At 43.1% G+C, this 26852-nt stretch overlaps 1 protein-coding gene across 8 annotated transcripts in view; it reads left to right on the top strand.

Moving 5' to 3' along the window:
* The window catches only part of ADGRL3 (adhesion G protein-coupled receptor L3), a 515246-nt gene that overhangs the window by 420375 nt on the left and 68019 nt on the right, over window positions 1-26852 (top strand). For 6 of the 8 annotated variants that reach the window (XM_059844074.1, XM_059844068.1, XM_059844071.1 and 3 more), the window contains 5 exons: window positions 1317-1502; window positions 16672-16855; window positions 17675-17797; window positions 19943-20151; window positions 20828-21004. In XM_059844074.1, the coding sequence (XP_059700057.1) occupies window positions 1317-1502; window positions 16672-16855; window positions 17675-17797; window positions 19943-20151; window positions 20828-21004 (879 nt within the window). Of the gene's footprint in view, window positions 1-1316; window positions 1503-4170; window positions 4210-16671; window positions 16856-17674; window positions 17798-19942; window positions 20152-20827; window positions 21005-26852 lie in introns of all 8 variants that reach the window. The other 2 variants (XM_059844075.1, XM_059844072.1) reach the window with 2 other exon arrangements.

Consider the following 26852-nt stretch of genomic DNA (forward strand, 5'->3'; position numbering starts at 1 on the left):
TGCTGGCTTTTCCCTTCTAGTAGACCTCTGCTTGAGCCTTTTGCTCTAGAGTTAGAATGCTTTTACATGTGCTGAGAGTCACTAGCCTCATTATCAGTGGCTAGTGTGGCAAGTGATGACAAGTGATAAATTAGCTCCTGGTTATTAAATCAATAAGACGGAAAAGGGAACTTTTCCCTCTGGTTTCTCTGGGTTACGTCATCTATTTTTGATCCTTTTACAAGGAACTCTTCTGTGCAGAAGCTGTAACAAAAATCATCTATTTGCCATCGCACAAAATTCTGGAATCACAAACTGCTTTTTCTTGATAGGAGAGGCTACTTACATTGCTTTTTTTTCAAGTGGCACAGTAAGCCAATAGGACAAGCTAATTAAAGCCTTCTTTAGCATGGAAAACCCATGGAAAACAGTGCCCAGTGAGAAGAAATTGTTGAAGCCACTGTAGTTGACTGGAAAAACTGTACTCAGAAAACTATTCATGATCAAACCACTAAGACCCTTGTTGTAGTTGACTTCTTGGGAAATGCTTCTTTTCCTTCTTCCTTCTCCTCCTTCTTCTTGAGGGGAGTTGAGCTGGGTAATGGTGTGGGGTTGGAAGGCACTGGAGTGACATGTCACTGGCAGCCCGGTGAGATGTAAACTTTAAGGAATTTAGAGATTTTAGAGGAGCTAAGATTTTAGTTAGAGATAAGCTTTATTGGAGTTAAAATAAATGGGTAGGCCTTGATGAAGTTAAGAGTTAGTAGTTAACTAATAAATGACTGCTTGCAAACACAATATTTGGTTAGCTGGGTTTATAATGAAGAATATAGAAAGTGATAAATAGCTTTTAGGAACATAAGACAATTGTAGGCATCCTCTGTTCTGAAACCAGTTGAAGACAGGGAATGGAAGTTCTACCAAGGGTTCATATTTGCATTGAAAAGGTAGAAAGGTCAGAACGAGGAAGACTTCATTTACTTCCTCATTTTGGGACCCCTCCCCATGAAAGGGACCACCAACTCATTTCAAGGAACAAACTACGCATGCTTACATATGAAGTGGGGAATGGGATGTACCAAAGTTATGAATATTATTTTGTATTTTGGGTATTCAATACTTGTATAGATAGAAGGACTCTGTAATCACCTGTAAATTGCAGTGTGTATTTGGGAGCCATCCCACACGCTGCCCTGTGTCGCAATAAACATACACTTTCTAACTTTAAACTTTTAGAGAGTTTTTGTCTGTCACAGTTGGATATCAGTACTGGATCAATATCCATATTTTTCAATAAATCACAGGAAGAACCTTTCCCTCTGCTTTGTGCCCCGCAGATGAGGTCGGGGGAGATGGCAGCCAACATTGCACGGGAGCTGGCGGAGCACACCAGGAACCACCTGTACGCCGGGGACATCGCCTACTCCGTGTCTGCCATGGTGCAGCTCGTCAACCTGCTGGACGTGCAGCTCCGGAACCTGACTCCCGGCGGGAAGGACAGCGCCGCCCGCAGCCTAAACAAGGTGAGAGCCACGGGGCCTTTTCAGTAATAGCCTGTCACTTAGCCCCAGGAGCGCCTTAACTGCATTGCAGCAGTGTGGTTTCTGTGCCCGCGGTTTAAGAGTTATTAGCCCTTTTGTCATTTCCAGAAGTAAGTGGAATTGCTACAAAGCACTAAAGGAGCCAGGAGTTTCCAGTTGTGGGAGAAAACATGAGCTGTGGGTTCTGTAAAAACGCATTTAAAGCTGAAGGTTTCCTTAGTGAAAGGCCCTCTTCATCGCTGAATCTCATGTAAACATGTGGGATAGGACTTACCTAGGATAATCATGGTGAATTGTGTGAGCCTGGTTGTCAGGACAAAGAGCAGCTGGACCCTGGTGCCTATGAGCACATGGTTATATTGGCCACCCAGTTAAAAAAGACACAGAATTTTGTTCTCAGCTGCATATCAGATTCTGACAGTTCTGGCATTCATGTAAGCATGAACAGAACTTGGTCCCAAGATTACATGAGCAATAAGTGATCTCAGCTAAACCTGAAATTTTTAAAGTGTTTTATGAAGAAAAATGCTTTTCAGAGATGTAATATGGTATTTTTTCTTGTAATAGGCTGATGCTGTTTTAAAGGCTTTGGGATTGTTTGAGATTTCAGTCGCATGGGAGATAAACTCCTGCATCTCATGTGCTTTGCATGTGCTGTGAATTGGGTTATCCTGATGCTTTTAATTAGTGCTGCCTCTAGCCATTTCATAACAGCATAGGTGATAATTGTATTAACTGTTACATCAGCATAACATTATTTGTTATAATCATACCATGGTTCTTTGTTGAAATTATGGTGATGTCTGACAATATTAGGCAATGCCAGCAATTAATGTCACTTACTAACGGGTTTCATGGTTGTAGTCTGCTTGTTCTTCTGGGTGCATCCCAGCCACACCCAACATTTTGTCAGTTCAGCTTTGCAAGCACATACTTTTCATCTTTGTTTTTATCTCACCTTATGATATTTGTTTCAGTTACACGGAGTGGGGTTGTATCATGGGGGCAGGAATGAGTTACTGACAGGAGGGGAAGACTGGGCAGGGCAGAGCTCCTTGGCTCAGCTGTCACTTCCGGGGTCCCCAGTGCAGGTTTCTTCCCCCTGCCATCAGCTTTGCACAAGCCTCACATACAAATCAATTGCATTCCACATTAAAATTCTGGACCACGTGAAGTCCTGCAAAACAGCGATGCGACTCAGTGATCCAAATGACAGGCTCAGTAATTTACTTGCTCTCATTCCCCACTTAATTCTTTAGAAGAGCAACTGCTCTGTGTTCATTTAAGAATGCATGAATTCAACTTGGAAGTAGTATTGGGCAAACAAAAGGCAGCAGAGTTACTGCTCCATTTTCCCCTTCACTGATCAAGAGTATTTAAAAAAAAAATAGGAAAAAAGTAATTTGCAAAGAATTTTGTTTAGTGCTGTTTAGTCAGAAAGAAGAAATAAAGTAAGCACTAGCTATTAAATATCCTTTTAATCATTAAAGGAAATGTGCTGGAGATCCGAAAGTAATCACCTGTGCTGTTTTGTACTGGTGTGGTTTTTTACAAGCTAATGTACAATGAATTGAAATAAACTGGCATAATCAGAATTTTTAAAAGCTGTCATCTTTCAGGAACCACTTTTCTGTCACTAAAAGTTTTATGCTTTCCACTGGATCAGGCTTAATTAAGGTGATAATTGTTCCATTTCAGACTGGGAAGACCCCCGAGTGGATAGCTCCGTAATTTTCAGCAAGGCTTTCTTTGATCTCCATTTGTTTCTGTAAAGTCTTTGTACTGGCCACATTTACCCAGAGGAAGATTTCTAGTGTTCCAAATTGATGAATTAGAAATTGAAATTAGGCATTGCATGATACCTGGGTGTATTTTGTTTATGTCAGAGCCTCAAAACTCTCGAGGACAAATTTGGCTCTCAGCTGCGCTAATGGGATGGCACTGCTGTGTGTTGAGAGCACAAGTTGTCCTGAATCTCTGTTGATGTGCAATTTTCAACCAGGCACATCAGCAAAAACACTCCCAGCCAAGCCAGTGGCTCTGAGCAGCCTGGTTTCCTGAGATCTCCCCAATTCCAGCTCACTGCTGCAGACTGCCTGCCAAGCCCTAGGTCTGTCAGGGTCTGTACAGGTCCAGGCTGTATCAGGATGCAGTCCTGTACAAGTCTTGCTCCCTGGGGTTGGTCCTGCTCATCTGAAGCTTGGTTATATTTCACTGTGGCATCAGCACTGTCTGACTGCAGAGCTCACACTCCTCTCATGCAAATAATCATCAGCCTCAATCTTTTCAAGCTTGTTGGACATGGAAATGTCACGTGTGATCTCCAAGCTGTAAGGAAAACATCATGTCTTGAGTGTCTCTACTAGACTTCAGAGTCTTCTACCATCTAACAGCTGCTCTTGCAAAGTTGCCAGTCTGTGCTTCACTTCACTGAAAAAGGACTAACCCACATTTCTGGAGCCAGTCCTTCCAGTTTTCCACTGCTGACTAACTCACGCTTACACCTTTAGTTTGGTTGGTTTTTCAGGAGCTGTTTAAGAGAGAAATGAGGGGTTTTTCACAGGCATTTTCTTCTTTTTATTTTCCCCTTGTTCTGTCACTAACTTGTTTTTTCTATTCCGTCTTTAATCTGCTCTCTTTATGGACTCAGCTTCAGAAAAGGGAGCGCTCTTGCAGGGCCTATGTCCAGGTATTTCTTGTGTTTTTAATACACGTGTCTAGTTTGAATGACTGTGAAGTGGGTCTTGTCTCTGTAAATAATCTGATTTTTACCACCTTTGTGGCAGCAAGTTCTAAGGTTAAGGTTACAGGATAATAATGTCATTTTTTTCCTCACCGACCTGCCCCATTTTCCTCAGACTTGACAAAAATTTGGGACAAAATCTCTGAATCAGAAAGTGAAAAAAAAAACTAAAAGAGAGATCTGACAAGTTTCATCTGGCCATCTGAATGAGCAGGACAGTATGGAGATGTGCAAGTAAAGAATGCAAAACTGTTGCTTACAGAGATGTCTCCAGACCAACTGGATTTTGCTTACAGCCTGTCATTCATGCTACTGCCTCCTGCATTTCCTTAGTTTTCCTTCTTCCCCTTTTACACTTCTAAATTAAGAACAATTCAAAGTGGCAGCACTAAGCAGGAGGGAGGAGGCAGGACTGTAATGAAATGTGGAGTGTCTCACAGAGAGATTTTGGAAGGAGAGTGCTGCAAAGAATGCATAGGGTGATGAACATAACATCCCATAAAGTTCACCCAGGTCTGGCCTGACTTTCATAGTCTTAGGTTGTGTTTGATGTGAACAAAGTCAAGCCCCAGGATTCTGGAAAGATCACATTTGTGGGCTTTTCAGGAGTGGGACCTCTGGTTATCTTATTAATCCTGTCACCTTGCCTTATGGCATTTGCTCCAGTGTTTTTTTATATGAACCTGTTTGTGTACTGTAGATCAGTTAATGCTGCTCTAAGAGATGTGAATGTTTTACCTTCTAATCTGTCTTGTGCTTGTGAATGTTGATATTGTTCTTATGGGTGGTTGATCATTATTTATATACATATGTGAAAGGTGTATAAATGAATGCTGTGTTTCTGGAGGGGGATGTCCGTACCTGTGTTTTCCTGCAAAATTCCACTTCTTACAGTCTGTACTGACTTTATTTTGTGAGCACAAATTTCATTTAGCAAATGGGATTAGATGGTCTGGATTTTTAGGTTGTTAGAAATTAAACAGTGCCTCTCTGTGCTGGTAGGCTGCCTTCCCTTTGGAAAATGTCACGAGATAGTCACCTGTTCCCTCCCATAGACATTAATGGATAAAGATGAGTTATGGAGTCACACATCCCTTGTCTGGGATCCTAGAAAAAGCAACTAGCAGGCATTTGTAGGAATTTAGGAAAGTTTGCAGTGCAGTGCTCACTCCCAGGCTAGCTACCCCGTGTACCGGTACCACAGGAAACGTGGTGAGACTGATTTGACTCTGGGCTGCACAGTCCTGTTGGGGACATTGGGTGCTGCCTGGTCCATAGCTGTCCTTTCCTGGCTGCACAGGCATTCTCCACAGAGCTCATGCATGCTCCTGCTCTTCTGTCTTTTTTCAAACAGTAGTGATTGGTGAGTTTAATACACCCTACAGAAAGCTTGGCCTTGGTAGAATAAAGCCTGAATACTCTGTAAAAACTTCAGCCTACCCTTAATTTCAAGGACTCCTTTCCTTTCACTTGGAAAGGTTGCTTGGATGTTTAAACATTAATCATGCATCTACTTCTTCAGTAGATAAAAACTGATGAAAGCTCATTGCTTGAGCTGTTAAGTATGGGTATGGACAAATCTGGTATATATATTGAAGAGGACAGTCCTGTAAAAGGGGGCTTGAAGAATGAATTAGATGACCTAATTGAACCTTTCCACCTCTGCTTTGTACTCTATGGAGGTAAAGTAATGTATCTGGACATATTTTCATACAGTATGCTTCTATGTGGAAAACTGTGTAGCTAAAGTCATAAAAAAAATCTAGTGAGGGAGAGGTTGTCTGTAATAGCAATTACATGTGACTGCAGATAGTCCTGTTACAGGCTACTCATCCTTTACCAGGAAGTGAAATGTTTGGGCTGCCTCAAGGAATTTAACAGAGATTTTTCAGCAAATCTTATGTGGTGACCCCCTTTACTTTGTAAAGTCAGTGGAACATGGGAAGTCACTGGTACATTGTGGCATTGATGGCAGAGAAATAGTGTTCAGCTTTGCTGACATGATCTCCTCGTGCTGATCCCATTATTGTGAAGAGCATCCCTGGCTGAATTTGGCTCAGAGGGCTGGAAGTGTACCTTCAATTCTGTGCTCCCTAGACAAAGGAAGGTGCAGTATGAAGTTTATGCGAGAGATGTCCAGGAACTGTGAATATCAAAAGTGCATTTGAGGAAAGGTGCTTTTTTGGAAGGAGGAGGGTGACCTGAGAAGATAATAATTGCTAAAATCAGTCTTACTGTTTTCTTTGGGCTAACCAATTTAAGTTGCAGGACAGAGCAGTTTAAGTTACAGGACAGAGCCCCTGTAGCAATTGGTGTGTAAATTCCTCTTAAACCCAAAATAAATTACTATAAATAAATATACAAAGTGGATGGAGAAATTTTGCAAGCTCTTCAAACATAAAACTGGGAATGCATTATGAGATTATCACCTCTTCTCTTTGGGTACCTTTAAAACAAATATGGATTTAATTTGTTCATTTTCACAGTATTTGTTGAGTTAAAAGCTCATGGATTTTATTGATTGGAGATAGAGGTTACAAATGCTGCTTCTTTAGTTTCACTCCTTTTTTTGTCTCAAAAATCCAGCAAGAACCAACCCGGCAGGTGGCACAATGAATACGGATTAATATAATGACTGGACAGGTGCTGGAAGATTTTTCAGTCATGGTGATAACTAAGAAACTGCTGAGTGGGTTTTAATTTGTGATACTAATTAATAGTCAGCTGAGACTGAGCTGACCAAGGTGTATATAAAGGGGACAGAGTGGCCTCAGCAAGGTGCTCCATTGGCAAAGAGGGTGGCCTAGAGAGCAGAGATCTGCATCTCCTCTGCCCACCTTTCTGAAGTTCTTGTACTCTGTTTTGGAAAGGGGATGGAAAAGTCATCCTGTGGGAGAATGAGTCACAATGGGTGATGCATTTGATTAGCATAGCTTGGTTTGGTGGTTGGTCTGTGATATAAGCTGGTATGAATTTTCTTCACTTTTTTCAGAATTTGTGTTTGTTCAATTTCCAAAAGTTGTTGTCCTTAAACTGAAGCACTGGAGTTGTAGAAAACATGAATCACTTGACTTTTTGGGGATTGTGAAACTGGGTTTGGTGTCACAGATTTCTTTCATGCCCCTCAGCAAGTGTCATGGGCTCAGTATTTCTCAGCTCCTCAACATAAAATGCCATGGATGCAATTCTCCTGTCCTCTAGGAGTGGAGGTGGGGTAGTAAAAGCCAAAAACTAAAAAGGCTCTCATAATGTAGTAAGTGATGCTGTATTAAAACAGAAAACTTAAACATGGGGAAAAATTAGAGAATTTTGCTGATTTAGTAGCTGGAAACACAGGTTTTATTAAAGGCTCATACCACACCCGTGCTTGCAGTCTCTTTATCATGTTCATGCATCTGATTGCAAAGTCTTAGCTCACCTGCTTGCTTCACTTGGATTTGTGGGCTGCAGCTCTGGGGCATCAGGGGGCCAATGAATTTCCCTGCAGTGCCAAACCAGAAGCCTCTTCTCATGCAAAATTGCATGCTGCTTTTGGGATGAGGATCTTGGAAGACAAAAACTTCACAGGGTTCCTATTCTTTGGTTTATTTTATAAAGTCAGTATGAGTGGTTTTAAAGCCAGAGGCTGGTGAATACAACAGATAGTGTGAATGGCAGCTTTGTGGAAAGGGTGGAAGGAGGCAGCAGAGGGTTGCTTTTGCAGCATCTTCCTTGTCTAATGGAGTTTGCTGCTCTTGGTTCCTGCCATCCTCTGAGCTGCCCTGTAAGTCAGCTTGTCCTTTTTGGAGCTCTGCACTGGTCTGGATAGCAAATGGCAAAGATGATGGAGGTGCCACCTGCCCCTTGGTAATTACAAGAGCTTCTGGGTGCAGGTGTCATCAGAGCCACACATGAAGCTGGTGCTGAGAGGATGGCAGGCTCCTGGTAGCAGACAGTGGCAGGAGGTTGCAGAGCTGTCCTTCTGGTTCTCCTGGAAGTTTTCTGAACACTTCTTGTTTGAAACATGGGCTCTTTGAATTGCTGCACTAAGCAAAAATTGAAAGGCTTTCCTCAGAGGATTCAAGGCATTAAGTTTAGACCTGAGCAGAAGAGACTTTTTTTTTTCTTTGCTAACCTAGTAGTTCTCATCAGATAAAAGGTGCATTTGGGACTTAGCCAGTACTATTTAAAGTGGATTAATTCTGTTTGTCCTACTTCTCTCTTGCTTGCATGATTGGTCACAGCTTCCATGAAGACTTATCGAAAGAAACTTGCAGCTCTGAGAGGGAGCACAAATTGAATTATGCCGTGTTTGCTTGTGTTCTTGTTGCCCCTCTGACAAGAAAGACTCTAACCTCCATTTGTATAAAAAAGAGGCAAATTAATGAAGGTTTTCAAGTTCCTTGTTTGGTCACTTAATTGGCTGTATGACAAAGAGCTCTGCAGTGTGTGTCAAACAACTCTGAGAGTTCTCTGATGATTTGTGCATTGCTTGACTCCTGATGCTATTCTGCACAGCCTGTCAGGCGAGGTATCGTTGTTAAAGTGGCTGGAATAAATTGGCTAGCAGTGAGCATACAATGTTGTATATTAACTATAGCTACAGGGAGTACTTTTAGCTGCTTTTTCAAGAGATCGAGATGTTTGCCCATCAGCATCAAAGTGCCTAAAACTTTCATTTAATATAATTAAAAGGACATCTGAAAGAAGTGTGACTCGCAGCGAGATTCAGTGGTTTGGTAGTCCTTTGTTAAAACTCTGTGAACTTAATATACTTCACAGCTTGAGAAACCTGCACTTGATTTGTGTCAGCAAGAGTGAAACTAGAAATCCTCACCCTGCATGTTTCTGCTGCAGTGAGCCCGTTGTTAAGGGAGGGGAGGATCAAAGCAGCAGCCTTGGGTCTGTGACCAGACTCCAAAATTCATCGCATAAATGTTAAAAAGGAAGGTGACCCCATGCTCATCCACCTACAACTCGGCTACACCTATGGTTAGGTTCTCACATGGCAAAACTGAGAAAAAAAAATCTAGTGTTTCCTATGTTGCTCTGTGCTTACTCTCTGCTTGAGTCTGAGTCACTCCTGGTATCTGGTGTCCCTGGTAAAAAGTCTGAATGTAAATTGCCATAGGGAGCAGCGGGAGATGTCCCTTTGATTTGAACCGCTGGAGGAAAGGATGAGCCTCACAAACTCCCCAGGAGTTTCCTTGAAGGCTGTGGATATCCTGTCAGAGGCATTTTCCTTTCTTGCAACAGCCTTGCTTACCTCCCTAGTGTAATTACTCTAGCAGTTGCCTGTATGGTTTCTAATCCCAAACAGTAGGGCAGCAAATACAGATGATTCATAAATGCAGTTCTCAGCTTATTCTGCAGGGAAGATCTCATCAGATGAAATAGATCGTATGTTATTTCCTTTTTCCCAATCAATTCCTTTTATGTCAGTTTCACGGATGCCTTCTGACCTTAAAATATTCTTCCTCGTATAGTAAGTAAAGCAAAACCATAACCTGTAATTTGTAACCTTGTTCTGTTTCTCATATTGCCTATTATTTTTTGCACGCTCCCATTAGGAGATTATTGGTAGTTGAAGGCCAAGATTGCAAACCTTGCATACCTAGTAATAGACCATTAATTCCATAGTTAAGCATTTTGTAGATGGCCTAATTTTAATAAAGGTCAGTGCCTTTCTTCTCACTACAGTGAGTTCTCAGCACTGCTGGATTTCAGGCTGTTTCTGAGTCAGTACAGTTCCTGTTGCCACAGCATAAACATTTTCTGTGTAGTTGGAGAGAGAGGGCTGCATACTCTCTCTTGGGAGCCTTTGCTCTCAATCTGTGGAGCAATTTTAGAAATTCCTCTGTATGGTCATGGGAAGTCCTCTTCTTGCCTTTGCCATGAGTTGCAGTAGCTTTGTCTCAGTTCACCAAAACTGATACCATCTGTTGCCAATCACCACTCTGGTACCAGATGTAGGCTAGTGCTTCTGGCTTAGTTTTGAAGGCAGAAGCAAAGATTAGCAGTAGATATTTTAATGATTTATTTATTTTCAAGCACTTACTGTGGCTGAGCTCCTTTCAGTCTAAATATGTTTGTCCATTCCACTGAATGTTACAACAGTCAGTGGCTTGGCTTCCTGTGAGAAGTTGTCTCCATTGTGCTTACTGATGCTTTGACCAGAGACAAATTTTGATTTTGAATTAAAAGAATAAATGTCAAGGAAAAAATCATCCAAGAGTGAAGAGCCTTGTCAGACAGATTTGAAGGCACTTTTCAGCTAAGAAGTAGCATTTAAAGCCATCATGTAGCCAAATGACATTTTCCTTGTTTAGGAAGCTTGAAGAAATGACATGTGCATCTCTTTTTTTCCTGAAGTCCCACACAGTGGATGAGTGTAATCATTTGATTGACGACCCCTGTGTAGTGGGATTGAGGTGCTGTTCATTTGCCACTCAAAAACGACATGTCATTTCCTCAGCTGGTCCCTTTCAATGCAATAACCTTTCCAGAAGTATTTGTGTCCCCACATCCATACTTTCATGCTGGCCCTCTCCTCCTACTGTACCAGGTACATTCATAGTTAATGGGAGTTTCTCTTGTACTGGTGCTTTTTCTGGCCAGAGGCAAGAATCAAACAACTTCCAGCAGAACTTGCCAGCAGAATTTGTCGTCAATGTCATTGATTATGCCTTTAACTCAATTAGTTTGGAGGCTTGCAAATATTGATAGCTTGAGGAAAGGGTTTGTTTTAGCACTGGGTGTTTAATATGGATACAGAGCAAAAGCAGCTATTCTTGAGCAAGGAGACAAGTAAGCTTTTTTCAAGTACCACTGCTTTCCAGTCAGAAAAAAGGGAAAAAGAGCATAACATTGTGATCATTGTACCATATCAACATTTCAGTGCATCTGCTCTCTGATGGGTTTTTCATTTGCACTGTGAAGTGTGGCCCTGAAAGGAGTTTTGTGCTTTTTTCTCTGCTGATTTGCCACAAAACCTCAAGCTGTTATAAAAAGTGGGTGAGTTATGTGTTTGCATTTTTCAGATAAAGACAACGCATTTATTTTGGAGCTCTGTGGGGAGACCTCATGCAGGACCAGAAACTCAGGCCTTAAGCATGGCCTGAGGCTGTGCCTGTGTGATTGCACTCTACAGGTTGAGAACTGCTGTTCTCAGGAAGGGTGAGCAAATCTCTTTGGATGAGCCTGTGCTGGCAAACACCTTTGGCACAGGGGTACCAAAGTGCTGCTTGCTTCATGCATCAGCCATGATTTTAGCCTACCTATGCAAAGCCACGTGGCTGTAGCTCCTTATATCCTAATTTTTCAAAGTGTGCTGCATGAGATGTTCCTGTGAGATCAAGGAAGTGTCAGCAGTACGAGACAAGGCTTTATAAGTTAGAAAATTCAGATGTTTTAATTAGAGATGTCATTGCAAAAGTGGTACTCTATTGCCCTGTGCCACCATCCTTTTTCTCCCAAAGCTGCTGTAGGAGGTAAGTCCTTGATGTAAGTTTCATGCTAAATAAAGTATACAGTGTGTTCAGTCTCTTCTTAAGAAGATGCTCCTTTGTAAGGAAGGACAAACTGCATATTTGAAAATTACTCAACAGAAGGATTCAACCAATATTCCCTGTAGGACCTGCTGGTATTCACTTGCCATAAAGCAGTATTTTCTCCAGCTGTAGGTATATTGAGATTTTTGGTCTTCCATCAGCTGCTCAGCAAGAAGCCAAAATGAACAAAAAAGGTTTAAAGAGATCCTAACTCTAGGAAAGTGCTGGTTTTCTAAGGTTAGGGCTGCTGTGCTTAAGCACCATGGCACGTTGCAGTCTGGTGCCAAATTTGGCAATGAGCTGAGTACCTGTAACATCTCCTAGTGATTTTCAGTGTTGAGTCCCAGCTAAAGAGAGATTTTACATTGCAAAATTCTTTTTAATCAAAGAGTGATGTCTTGGATGTTGCTACAGTGAGAGAAAATTAAATAGATATGGTATCACTGGATATATACAGACTTCAAACCTCCTAGGTTTTAACTGCATGCCACACAGCCAGGTATTCTCACCAGACGTGTCAAGGGGAAGGGGAAGGGAAAGGGGAAGGGGAAGAGAAGAGAAGAGAAGAGAGAAGGGAAGAGAAGATGAACAAGCAAAATTCAGTTTAATGAAATGTAGCAGCTGTCACAAAGGAAATCAATGGGATACATACAACTGGCCTTTTAGTAATGCATAATTACTGTAAGGCTTCTAATTAATTTCCTTTTTACAATGCATCTTTTAATACCAGTTTGTAAGTGTCTAAGAAGGAAGGTTTATATTTTGATTCTTCTTTGTAACCTCAGGATAGAACCAGGAAACGATGAGCACCTGCCCTTATTTGGGAAAAACCTCCGTCTACAATTGATTAACATTTATTTGCATTGAAGAAACAGTCTGTGGTTCTATATAACCACTTAATGAAAGGCATCACCATCATGGGATTTGTCTTTTGTGCTCAGCAGGGTCTTGCTCTTCTCTCGATGTCCAGTTGCAGTCGCTGCTGGGGACATGAAAGGTCCACTGTGTCTAAAATTCTGTGACCCAGGATGGTTGCTTCTTACAGGCTGGTAATTAGAGGGTTTGGCTTTGCATGTATAGATACCCTGACATCACAGAGAGCATAAAGATGTGCTATGTACCTCAGCACAGAAAAATGGAAAGTCTGCCCTCTTGGCCCCCTCTGCCATGCTCTTCTTCCCTCATTTGATCTTAGCCTACAAACAAGCAAGCTGTGCTTAATGAAAGCTTTCTCTTGATCTAATTTGAGTTACTTTTGTCCTTCTCCTGGCACATCTGTGTGCTTGTGCTGTCTACTCTTTAAGTCCAAGCAATCACAGCATTGGTTTGGTGCCATGCTGTGCATGGTGTTGAGTGAGGTATGTTTGAGCTCCAAGCCCCACATTTTTATTTTGCAAGAAGCTCAGCTGAGTTGCATTTGGAAGAAGGATCAGGCAGAGGAAGAAAAGAAAACCGCAGGAGATATAGTTTTTCAGCTTGGGAAACAAGGACAGGGTCTTCCATGGAGGTCATGCAGCATCCTGTAACAGATGTTTGGTTCTTTATGGATGGGTTTATCTCATATGGCTTTGGGTGAAATGAGGATAATCCTTGGGGTAGTTTCTTCTACTTCCAGTGGGGAGAGACAAACTAGAGAGTATCTGGGCTCCCTACTTGGCTGCGTGTTAAATGCTAGAAGTGGGGTGAGATGAAACTAGCTCAGAACTTTCCTATCTCCCTCTGAGAGTCCCCACATTTATCAGGATCCCCAGGGATCTCAGGTAAAACCTATCAAGCCATCAGCTTCCAAGCATACCTATCCCATGCCTTCTGCATTTTGAAGGTTCTCTCTCAGGGCTAAACCTCCTCCAGCTGGTCACTGAGTTTTTCTGGAGGTTTGGCACAGCTGTTTCTTCTATGCTGGAGCTTCATCAGACCACAAAGTCATTGGACCAGGTGCCAAACCCATGTAAATCACAAAGGCTCAGCTTAAATGTAAAGACACAGGCCTATCCTTGTCATGTGTGCCTGCTTTCCCACAACTCCCACTCCCCTGCCCAACTTTTCCCAGTTGGCATCTCTGTCTCACAAGGCACTGTTGCTATAACAGCTGTTTTGTTTCATTTAAACACCTACCTCAGCTCCTGTCCAAAATGCAAACATTTCATTAGCACCTCATCTCCTTGGCTTCAGCCCACAGCACTCGGCCATAATGAAGTGCTGCACTCAGAAATATAACGTGGGGAACACTTGATTAATGCACTGAGACAGGTGAGGGGAATGACCCTCTGGGAAAAGCTAGGGACTAAATTAATCTCGGATGTAATGCCAACAAAGACAGTCTACCAGCTTTGTTCAGATACATGGCAAGGATGTGACCCAAAGTCCTTGGAAATCTTCCTAGAGCTTTTGTGTTTGACCCCAGACCCAAAGTGATGTGAAGTGGCTGGTTTCAGGTTTTCACTTAGAGAGGAGGGATGCTCAGCACTGGGTGGGGAGTGCACATGGTGCAGGAAGCAGTACATTAGGCTTAACTGGTATTCTCTCTCAAACTTGCATGCACACATATGTGCACATCTAAAACAAAAAAAAACAACTAATGCATTAGATAAAATATTTTTTTTTTCTGGGGGAAAGTCTTTGCAGCAGATGTTTCACTGTAATGCAGATATTTCAGTATCTGTTTCATATTCTGATGAATAGACATTACCTTTCTGTCCAGAGCCAGGAGCTGGATCTGCTGCAAAGACATTTTCCACCATTCAGATATTGATAAAAGTATGCAGGAAGTTGTTTTAACAGAATTTAAGACAATGGTAGGAACTGAGCTAAATGGAGGGAAGGCAAATTGTGTGATGACATTGAAAGGGGAGAAAAATCCTCATTTTCTGCTTTCCAGGCATAAAAGGTCTTTACACCATGTTGTGTAGAAGCTGCACCACAAAATAATCAAGCTTTTTGGTCACTGGAAAAGAACACCACCTTTTTTTTTGCCTGTGAAGAGATAAGCTACCAAAGTATACTACAGAATTTTATTAAGAGCTGCAGAGAACAGGCTTCCAAACTCTGAAACACAGAAAAATATCAGATTTAAATGTTATGGATTTTATTTCTTCTTGACTACTAATTTTAACCAGCTTGTTGCAAGTGCATAGCAAATGTGTTAAGATAATTTTTAGACTATTCAGGAAAATCAGTTTAATAATCAGTTTAAAAAATTGCTTTATGCTTATCAAATTCCACTTAAGACCAAATGAGCGAGGTATTATGTTTATGGTATAAGAGAGCTTTGGCATAAGAACAAATGAGTTAATTGACCATGAATAAATGTAACTGTGAAAGTAGAAACTTTGTGCTGTCAGAGGAGCCCAATTATGGTGCAGTCTCCCAACAGGAAATCTGATGGTGTGAGAAACCTTCCATACTCAAGGAAGGTATCTTTGCTGGGATTAAAAGCACCAACAGTGGCATTCTAGCTGCCTTTTTTCTCCTCGAACCTTGCTGTAATTGAAATGCCAGGTAAGGTCATGTGGATATAGCAATAAATTCTAGTTCAGTGTGATCGTATCGTCCCATTGCTCATTTGCACCTGACCATGACTGGTGAGTGAGTCAGGATTCTCCGTGCCACGTGTTGCCATTGCAGCACTCTTCCCGAGGGCTCTGCTGGAGAATGGGCTATGCCACAGCTTCTTTCCACCCATGGGTTTAGCAACAGTATCAGGAATAAATGATGAAGTATTCCCATGACAGTGAGCCCATGGGGCACACTTGAGGCTTGGAAAATGTTGAAGTCCCACGGGACTGATATCAGCTTGCGGAGCAGAGGAGTGAGCTTGATGCGTCTGTGCTCAGCATACAGAAAATCATTATGAACAGCAATTTCATCTTGAATGGGAGGTTGGATTCTGCAGTCAGCCTTAGCTGGCAGTGGAGGTGTTTCTCTGTGGGGTAGGCCTGCCTGGTGACTAGGCCCTAACCAGCTGAAGAAAGCATGATCAAAGTAGCTTATTTTTTATCCTTTTCCTCTGAACAATCAGTTCTATCAACTGGTACAGCTGGTCTCATTAAAAAATGTTCACTGAAAAGTGGTTGAGTCAGCTCTGGTTAGTAACTAAGCAGAGGACTTAGGTTGAGAAAAGCCTTCAGTCTGGGTAAATTCTACTGCAGTAATTTTGCAGTCATGAGACCAGTGCAGTTTTGTGTGATCCTGTGTGTGCATCCAGATTAACCTGTGGGAAGTTATCCATGGGAGAGCTCTTTGTGCGTGGCAGCCCAGGGCAGAAGGTGCGCTGTAGGAGGGACTGGAACAGTTTCCGCAGGGCTGGCTCCTTCCTGAACGCAGTGATTTGAAATGCAGTGTCTTATCTAAATCTCTACGGGCACCTGCTGCTGCTGCTCTGGATGAAGTGGTGTAACTCAGCTATCTCTGTGTCTTCATGGCTGCCTGCCAGAGGTTATGTGGTGGGAAATATTTTAGGGAGCGTAGCCTTTGCAGATACCAAACACCTTCCTTGAGTGCCCCAGCCCTGCTCTTGAGTTCTGGTGCTGCAGACGGGTTTTTCCTGCATGTTTCCTTAACCGTCATCTTCCTCCTACCCCTCCTTCCCCACCTGCCCTAATTCCTCCTTTTTCCAAGCCCAGAGCTGATGATAATGGAAGCGGAAAAGCACCATTCCCAGCCTGCATTTATAATAATATCAGTATTTCCTCCCTGTCCCGTCTGATGGTATAGAAGCTGTCCTGCTCCATTGCAGGCTGCCCTAACGGGTGGGGGAAGGAGATGCTGTCGTCCCCCTGTAAACTGATGTGTGTGGAGGATGGGACGGAGCATATGTCAGAGGTCTGTGGTGCTTTAGGTTTGCTGGAGCCTTTTCTCACTCCATCCCTCCGCCTTGCAGGCCATGGTGGAGACGGTGAACAACCTCCTGCAGCCGCAGGCTCTGAACGCGTGGAGGGACCTGAACGCGAGCGAGCAGCAGCGCGCGGCCACCAAGCTGCTGGACACGGTGGAGGACAGTGCCTTTGTGCTGGCTGACAACCTGCTGAAGACAGACATCGTCCGGGAGAACACTGACAACATCCGTAAGGGGCAAATCCCATAAGCTCCGAGAGCAGCCAGTGGAGGAGTAAAGGCTGTGAAGCCCGGCTTTGGTCCTGGTCCCTAGATTAATTGGAGAGCGATTTGTTAGATATGTCTTGGGCCTTTGTCTGAAGGACTTAAAAGTCTTTCCAAGAGAGCCTAAAGGAATAAGGCAGCTCTCTATCCTTGAAATCCCATGGAAAATGAGCGCCTGACCTGCCTTTATTACTCCTGGCTTTGAGGGTATAATCTGTGCTAGAGCAACGAAAGCAGAGCTTCACAGGGGGATTGTTCATCGTAAGGCAATTGTATTTCATTTCATACAAATTTGTGTCTTTATTCAGCTGATTGTTGATTTTAATTAAAAAACAAGCATGATGGAAAGCACCAGCACTCCCACTGTGCATATGTAAAATGAGAGCAACTCTTCTTTCTATTTCCATGAATACAGATCCTGAGCACTGATAACATTTACAGAAAGTACCAATCGCCAGTGGCAGAGAACTAGTATTCTCAGATTTTCATTTTAACCGTTGTCCTTAATATCCTGAGGTTCTTGTTTACAAGAACCGGTTGTCTTTTGTCTTCCGCAGTGAGTAGAATTTATTTGCGCGCTTTTTTTTTTTAATTAAATTTAAAACTTCTTCAGGGCAAAGATTTAAAAAGAAATAGGAGCCCAAACACATTCTAGCATGCAGCATTGTAAGTTAATTCCCCTCCTCTCAGCTGGTCTGGAACACCATTTTGTAGCTTTGAAATACCGTGTTGAAGATTATTTCAGCAGAGATTTTTTTCTTAGTGTCTGTCTCTCCTGCACACAGAGCTGGAAGTTGCGAGACTAAGCACAGATGGGAATCTGGAAGATCTGAAGTTTCCCCAGAACATGGGCCATGGAAGCGCCATTCAGCTGTCAGCAAATACCTTGAAGCAAAATGGTCGAAATGGTAGGTCTGGCACCTCAGGCCACACCAGCCTCAGGAGGCAGTCATGCCTTAGGCATTGTTTTGTGGCTAACCATTATAAGTAAAGTATTAATTGCTGTGTTAATATTTAAATTAACAGTGGTGTCATTTGCTCATGCCCTTGACTGCAAGCTACATTGGCTGACTGGGAATGTATTATGTTGCTAAGTGATTCACAGCCTTCAAAGGTATTTTGTGATGGTAAAAATGCATCAGATCCTTAAATTATGGGGCTTCTGGGGCACAGTGCTGAATCCAGAGAAGTGCTTTTAACTGCTGATTTCTGCAGTAGGAGGCTTCAGATGGGATAAGAGGCACATTTGAGTAAACTGCTTCACAGCAGGGCACCATACAAATATCTGAAAAAGTACAGGGAAGAAACAATGGTAGCAAATATTAATAATGAGCCAACATGGCAGAAAAGGTTGATTAACTGTTATGAGTCTAAATCTTTAGTGCCTTTCTGTATCCTATGAACCTCCTGATACAGCATAAATTTTAGATGATGTTTCATGTGAACAGTCTTCATCCTGCCAAGCCATTTATTTCCAGATCAGGAGTTTGAGCAGACATGTTTCTTGATCTCTACAGCCTCAGTATAGACCAACTTTAAACTCATAGGCTTCTATTGGTGGGCCCAACATGCTCCATTTCTGAGTTCCTTTAAAATTTAATCTGTGTGCAGGGAACAGCACTCATATATAGGCTTTGGTACTGCAGGCAAAGCACAGAATCAGAGAATGGCTTGGATTGGAAAAGACCTTTAAGATCATCTGGTTCCAACCCCCTTGCCATGAGCAGAGACACTTTCCACTAGCTTAAGTTTCTCAAGCCCCATCCAACCTGGCCTTGAACACTTCCAGGGATGGGGCATCCCCAGCCCCTCTGGGCAACCTGTGCCAGTGCTTTACCCTCCTCTGTGTAAAGCAAAAAAACATGGAATGATAGGGCAGTGTTACAACCAGACCAGATGTGTTAAAATTTCTAAAACTTTTTGACAAAGTTCTGTCTGATGGCTAAAGAAAGTCTTGTCGTTGTCTTGCTTGCACATAGGATTTGAGAAGTATCTCTTTTAGAGACAGTTTAAAGCCCAAGATGTGTAGCAAAATTCCAACAGGGCAGGACTGTTACTCTGTTATCTGTTGTCAGCAATGAAAAGAAAGTTTTGTACTTTGAAACACAGTATCCTTGGAGTTCTGGTCAAAGCAGAACCCCATCAAGTTTCACCAGTTTGACACATGCCCAGAGGTCACTAAAGAGCTACAAATGGAATTATCATAAAAGGATTTGGGTTGGGAGGAACCTTTGAAGTCATCAGTGCCTCACCTTCCTTAGATGCTGTGGTGATTCATATAGAAACAAAAACATACCTCTCCACAACTAATACATATGAAGACAAGCTAATCACATTCCATTCTTATTTATAGGCTGTGAAATAATGTGCAAAACAGAAGGCAAACTGGATGGTTTCAGTTAAAAACAGTTGACTGGTAGACTCAGATTTCTGCAGGCTCTCTAATGGTGTTTTTCTGATTATCTGATTGGCAAATTAGGAGAATAAATGTATTTTTAAATGAAATTTCTGTAATTTTGTTTTACCTGTCTTGTGAGATTGGAATTCTGTTGGAAAGGTTTTGATTTCTTCTTCCAGATTCGTCCCTACGTTTTCCTAAGATAGTTTCAATTTATTACTAGACTAAATTATAGTTTTATACTGCATCTGTGCAACATGTCAGCTTGAAACATGTTTCCCAGGTATATCCAGGAGAATAAAGTGATGTCAGGTGGGAAATGGACCACCTGGCCTCTTTTTTTCTGAAGCCAGTTACACCTACTGATGCCAAAACTAAGCCCACCTTCCCTGTCTGTCTTCTGCTCATCTGTTTTCTTATAAAAGTTTCTTTTGGAAGAAGGAGCTCTGCCCTTCTTATCCAAGGACGGCTTGTTGCACCTCTTGGTGCTCACTGGAATTGGCAAGAGGTGGGTTTTCATATGCCACATCCTGGTCCTTTCACATTTTCTCAGAGCAGTTTTGAAGTTGGTTAAGAGAAAAGATTTGCAGTCTGAAAAACAAAAAGCCACCCCAGTGACTCAGCCTGGCTGTCTAACCTCTTACCTCTCTCCTAGGTGAGATCAGGGTGGCTTTTGTGCTGTACAACAACCTGGGCACCTATCTCTCCACGGAGAATGCCAGCATGAAGCTGGGAACAGAAGCAATGTCGACCAATCACTCTGTCATTGTCAACTCCCCTGTCATCACGGCAGCAATAAATAAAGAGTTCAGCAATAAGGTTTACCTGGCTGATCCTGTGGTGTTTACTGTCAAGCACATCAAGGTGTGTGAGTTCAGAAAGCACTTCTCTCTTTTTTTTTTGGTTTCTGAAAAGAAGTGATGCAAAAGTTGGCTGCTGTGAGGCCCCCAGCAGTCCTTGATTAGATTTTGAATTATACTTTTGTTCCTTTGCACTTTGTGTTATTTATGGAGAGGGTGTCTTTTACATTGCATTAATAGAAGTAAAGTGTCTCCTTTGAGCTGATGCCCGTTGCTTGGTTGCTGACACACATCATTCTGTAATTAAAAACTACCAATAAATTAGAATAGACCATAATGTTATTTTATCATGGTGGCAGGGGATGTAAGAGGGAAGTGGAATTACAGTGAAAGAGGACAGCTAGTCCTCCTGCTAGCCAAGCTCGGTCGTTGCAAAAGTTGATTGCTTAAAGCAATTAATTTCTCTGCTCTGCAATGCAAATGAAGCAGTCTTGTTTTGAAGAGCTGGATTTAGTCAATGTCTGAAATTAATCAAGAACAAAGAAGTAAGTTTGCATTAGCAAAGAGTGCAGCAACAATCTAACTTTCTCTGGTATTGGCAAGTAATACTTGACGTATATACCACTGCTAATTGTTTATCTAAAATTAAAGGGTGAGAGTTACAAAGAGCCTCGGTAGTGCATTTAGAAATCTCTGAGAGCCTATCATTGTTACTGCATTTATTAATTTCTTCCCTGCAGCAGTCAGAAGAAAATTTTAACCCAAACTGTTCATTCTGGAGCTACACGAAGCGTACGATGACAGGGTATTGGTCCACCCAGGGCTGTCGCCTCCTGACAACTAACAAGACACACACCACGTGCTCCTGCAACCACCTCACCAACTTTGCAGTCCTGATGGCACATGTGGAAGTTAAGGTAGGCCTTGCACATTCCCAGATTGCCAATGCACTGGACACGGAAAGTGGTCAATGTGTGGCACCATTCTGTTACTACTGGAGCTGAGCAGGGAAGTTGCTGTGTGACAGTAACTCTGAAAGTAGAAACCATCTGGTGTAAGTCTTCCTTCTGCTCTGTGGTGAATCAGGAAATAGCCACACCAATGCAAAGCCTGTCTTGGGCTCTTGGCATGGGCAGCTCTGAGCTGGGGATAGTGAGTGAGCAGGTTTGGCTATTGCTATATCCTTTGCTAACTCGTACAGAACATCTCCTGGCTGGGTTCTTTCTCATAGGGTCCTCTCTTTGTCACCAGGGAGTAGCAGGGTAGGGGGACAGAAATGTGCAGCCTGTCTCATGAGGTGCAAGGTTGGGTGTCCTGCTGGTAGCAGCTGAAGATACACTGCTACATGTGTTTGTGTGAGGTGCATTTATGGACCCAACAGTGTTTTGTTTTCCTCCTTCCAACTAAGGGGAAAACACATTGTCTGCATCTCACTGTGTGACAGAGAGATGCAGAGTGTGACACATGAGAGGCAAGCTTCTGATACCATCCTGTATAGACTGGGCATCTACTTGAGGCTAGTACATGACCAGCTGGTTCCCTTGCCTGCATTTATGTCCATGGTGTAAATCTGGCTTTTCACATGACTAAAGAAGTTAATCCTGAAGGAAGATGTTCCTCATGGTAGCAGCGGTTTTGGGAGCGAAGCACACATTTGGGATTTTACTCAAGAGAATGGTTGCGATGATCCTTCATTTCCTGAGCTGCCTTGGCTGTCTTTGGTTGAGAACAGTCTAAATTGCTGGAGAAAGAAGAGAAGGCCCTGATGCCCAAGAGATTTTGGCCTAGTCATTTTCTTTACTGTGGTGTCTCCATTTCATGTGCCTGGCACAGTAGCAAAATCCACAGCTCTGAGCTAGATATGAAACTGGCATCTTCCATGCAGGCAGAACTTTTCAGATTCACTTCTATAACCAGCATAACCACAGAAGCTATTATGGTTTTAAAACTGCTTTTTCTAAAGTAGTCTTCCAGTGTCACTGCTTTGTGTATTTCCGTTCCACTTAATTATCTGAAGAGGAGTGTAAAGAGCTGCAATATAATATATATCAAATAAGCATCATGTATGACAAAAGTTCTGCAAAAAAAGAAATGGGAGTCTGGGAGCACATTTCACACAACAGCTGGGTCCAGCTGAGAGGGGCAAGATATATCTGTTGCTCCTGCAAGTTGTGGTAACCACTTCATTCTTCTGGAGTCAGTCCTAGTCCAGGAAACATGCCATTAAATGTTTGTGCCATTGTCCTGGGAGATGCCTGAAGAAAAGGCCTATTCAGAGCACATATTTACAGCTTGATGGCATTCTGCAGTTCAGGTCTGGCTTTGCCAATTCCCTACAATTGCTTGAATTTTCATAAGGAATGTGTGTTTGGCTCGTTATCACTCACCTGGAATTAACAGATATGCCTGAGTCACTGCAGTCAGAGGTTGCAGCTGGGAAGTGCCGATAGTGATCCGCTCCACTGCTGTGAATGGGGGCGATCCCTGCTGCTTGGTGCAGATACAGCCCAGTGCTCAACAAGCCTCTTCTCAGACTGCAAATAGGTCAGCCTTGTCTGCACTTCCCATCCAAACCTCGTGAGACAAGTAGAGCTGCTGTTATATCAACTTGCAGGAAAAGTATGTAAGACCCTTCCTCACCCATGTTCATCCAGCAGGTTGGAAAGAGCTGCAGCTGGAAGCTTCCCCAGTGCCAAGCCAGTGTGCTATTAGCTAGTGGCTGTTCCTGGGTGTTAGCAACTGCCCTCAAGACTTTCAGGTCATGTTTTATTATTTGGCTGCAGCCAAAGTACCATTGCTGTAAGAGCCAAATTGGCTCCACTTTGTTGACTCTGATACAACCGGACAGCTTCCTGGCATGTCCACCTCAGTGATCATCCTGGCCCGAGGGCAAAGGCAGGGCAGGGTTTCCTCCCACATAACACAGCCACATATTTCAGATATAAATATGCAGACATTTGCAACTTGTCCTGCCAGCTGCTTGTCACCTTGCTCTTCCTGGTGGCACGGTCTCGCTCCATGGTGGAGGTGACCATGTGGCTCTTGGCATAGAAGGTGGTTTATGTGACATTTCTTATTCCATTGTAATGAGTTGATTTTAAAGTCTTGGCAGCACAATACCTGCTGGTTTGGAATAGTGGAGGTTTAAAAACAAATGGGTGTTGTTGTCATTCATTGACTCATGCTCACTGCTTATAGATATGATTTTGAGACTTTTTTTTATCTTGTGGCTGGTTCAAAAAGGCATTCCTCAGTCATTCCATGACCTGTTAGTGTTCTTGGAGGTGGAATGATCCTTGGGGAAATGACGTAGTGTGTTTCGCCAAGACCTCTTAGACCAGTGTTCTGGCAATGACCAGGATCTCTCACAATAATTAATAATATGCTGGGAGTTTTGCAACAGAAGCAATTTTCTCCCATGATTGAGATTTTTAGTTTCCTGACTTCAGTTGTTTGAATTTTTGGATCCATAGGGGGAACATCCTTTGCCTTAAAGAGTGTCCACAGCACCCTGCCTAATGAGACTGAAAACTGGGCATCATGGGGAGCCAACATCATCGTCCTGCTAATAAAAAACCAGGCCCAGTTTGACAAGTGTCACATCTACTCGGGAATGCTCTCCCTGCCTGGTAACATGGCACAAGAGCCTGTTCTCCAGGAGGGGTCTCGATGGCCGCTCTGTGAGTTTTGGGCTGAGGTGTAATTTTTAGCAGTGTGTGTGTGGCAAGGTGGAGCTGGTAGGTAGTGTCACTGAGGAGAGGTGATTGATGGCCATCTGGCTCTCCAGTGTCAAAAAGCAATATGTCTTTGTACAGAGGGACAGAAAATGCCACCAGCTGACCATGGCAGCAGGGATTTATTGGTGTGCTAGAAGAGTAGAAGTTGCTGGAATCAATTCTGGTCTGACTAGGACCAGACTAAGAGGAGAATTTAATTTGAAGTTGCTTTCTGCCTGTTAAAATAAGTTGGGCTCAGAGTTTCTTATTAACCCACTGGGGTAAAATAACAGCATCCAAGACCAAGAGCTGGCTCTGTACACAAGCAGGATGCATAACTGCTGGGAACAACAGTGGACCCTCACCTGCAGGTCCCCCTCCAGCCACTGAAAAAGAAATGTGGTGGCTCCCATTCTGTGGAACAAATCCCATCCTTAAATAAGCCATCCTACCTATGTAATTGCTGTAGAATTATTCAAAATTTACAAATTGTTTTTCATAAGCTTGTGCTTTGCATCATACTAATTATAGCAGATGCATCTTAAATGTATCATGGGAAAATTATCCAGCCAGAAAACAAGTTCAGAGCTGGTGGGAAAATGCAATTAAAAAAACCACCCAAACCAGAAAAAGCAAAGGTACCCCCAGGGTAGATAAATGTTCCTCATCAGTATGTAGTGAGTGCCAGATCTTACTCTTCTTTTTTAAATACAAATAGAAAGGAGGAAAAAAAGAAAGGTGTTTTACTGTTGCAATTAATAGGAAAGTTTCAGGTGTTTTTCTTTACCACAAAAAGGTTACACTGTGCTAATTATTTGGGGAGTGGAAGCATAAGACAAGCTAAGGAGAGAAAGGAATAGAAATATATGAAGTCTAAGTGGAATGTAGCAGTCCATTGCCTAAAGCAGTAGAGGAGCAGGCTGAAGTTATTGCAGGCTGATCCCATCTTCTAAACTTCACGTAGCTCACACTGGCAAGTGCTAAGCCTTGATCTCTGTCTTGCTGCATCTGTGTCTTGCTTTCCTTTCTGGCCAAGAGCAGGGTGAATGTGAGGGCCAAAGCAGAGTGGTGGCTATGCTGTGGTGGAACTGTGTCCTGGCTGTCTCTCGGCACTTGGCTGAGTAGGACCATCGCTGTGACAGCTGAAGCTGATGACACTGTGACCAGGCTTTTTCCAGAAACTCACATTTCTGGCAGCTTGGCTAGGTGGATGTCTACACCATGTTTGGCACAACTTCTGTAGCTCATTTCTTGGGTTGGAGATGCCATGTGAGTAATCAGAGCTGCCTAAATCCAGCCATCATGGGAGAGCAGCATGATGGATGCAATTATAATTCCTAAGCCTCACCTTCTCTCCACAACTGAATCTGACCTTAGCTGCCTCTAAGTTGCAGCAGGGGGAACAGAGGGCTCTTGCCATGTGTTGTATCTGCAGTAGTGTCTGTGACACATGGTGAGGTGAGGTCTGTATCCATTTCTCTATGCACACCTGTCCCCATTACAGCTTTGTTCTGGCCATGGGGGTTTCCAGGACTTAGAATGGCTGCTGCTTCTGGCAGTTGCTGGAAGGCTGTTGCATTTTTGGGGAGAAATTTGTGGGAGAGAGTTCTGCTAGGAGGGCTTCATCTTGCTGAGGAAGGCAGGAGAGGAGGAAGCTCATTTGTTGTACATGCAGAATATGCAAAGGCAGCTTCGTGGACTAAGGCAAGGAAAGATGACTAAACCACCTTGTAGCAACACTTAAGGATCTGAGCCTTGTGAATGGCTAAAGTCAGAAGACATGAATATTGCACGGAGGCTTCAGGTGGGAATTTTGCTCTCTTTATTCTTGGGTTAGGACCTGATGGTGCCAATGATCTCATCACCTTTGCAGAGCCCAGAGGCAATGTGCACCAGGTCCATGGGTGCTGTATTCACTGTGGAGCACAGCTGCCTACCTCCCTGGGTGCATCCTTGGGGAAGATGGAGAGGATGGGTGCTAAAGGAAAGGGATCCCCCTGGCTCCTAGTCCTCTTGCCCACAGGAGGGGAAACTCTCCCTTGAAGCCTCTCATGCTTTCATAGCCACAGCAGATGATGCCTTTAGCCAGCTTGGATGCACTTCAGGAATCCCTGGGGGTTTCCTCCCAGTCCTTGTAGCCCAGCTGGTGCTTTTGAGCCTCTTGAGTAACCCCTTTGCACATAGCCAGCAAAGCATTACAGCCAGGTCATAGCAGTAAATCCTCTCAGCTCCAGAGATGGGGGAAAAAGGGCAGAGAGACCCTGCACACCTACAAATCCAAGAAGCAGCATCAGCAATGCACAGAAGTTCAAACCTGTCCCACTTGGGTTTCTGCCCAGCCCAGCACTCTGCCAGCTCCCACCAGGCACTGAGCGGTCATATTTGAGCTAGTTTGATGACATTGTGTTTTTATTTACTGCTTGCTTATTCTTCCACCCCCAAAGATATTACTTCTTCCATTCCTGGAAGGACAGATTAGGCAAAGGAATGTGTCCTTTGCTGCTGGCAGATTGGTTTGGCTGCTGTTTTCTTCTGCTGATGTTTTTAATAAGGGAGGAAATGGCTGTTCATCTCAGGGAGAGCCATTCTGTCATAAGCTGACATTCCCTGGGATTTGTTTTTATTAGCTCAGCTGTGGTGTACAGGCACTGCCAGAGCTGCTCATTGATTTTCCCAGCCTGGATAATATTGGGGCTGCCTGCTCACCCTGCTGTGGTTGCTACCAGTGTTCCTGTAACTCCTCCTGCACAAATCCCTGTCAGCACTCTCCTCCTACTGCTCTTGGCCCCACTGGAAAAAAACCAGATCTTTATCCCAAAGCCAAAGACATCTCTTTTCACTGGGCTTTGCATTTACTAAATCATAAATGTAAAACATACTTACTATAGAAACCCTGTCACTGAAGTGTATTGTTTTTTGTAAGGAACAACTTAGTAAGTTGTTCCTGTGCTAAAAATAATCTGTGTGTCAGCTTATTCTGTGAAGTGAGTGTAGCTCAGTGGTAACAAACCTCGGTGTCTTGCATGCTATACCATGTAGCACCAGTCTG

Source organism: Haemorhous mexicanus, chromosome 4 (genome assembly GCF_027477595.1).
Source record: "Haemorhous mexicanus isolate bHaeMex1 chromosome 4, bHaeMex1.pri, whole genome shotgun sequence".
In the NCBI taxonomy this organism is placed as follows: Eukaryota; Metazoa; Chordata; class Aves; order Passeriformes; family Fringillidae; genus Haemorhous; species Haemorhous mexicanus.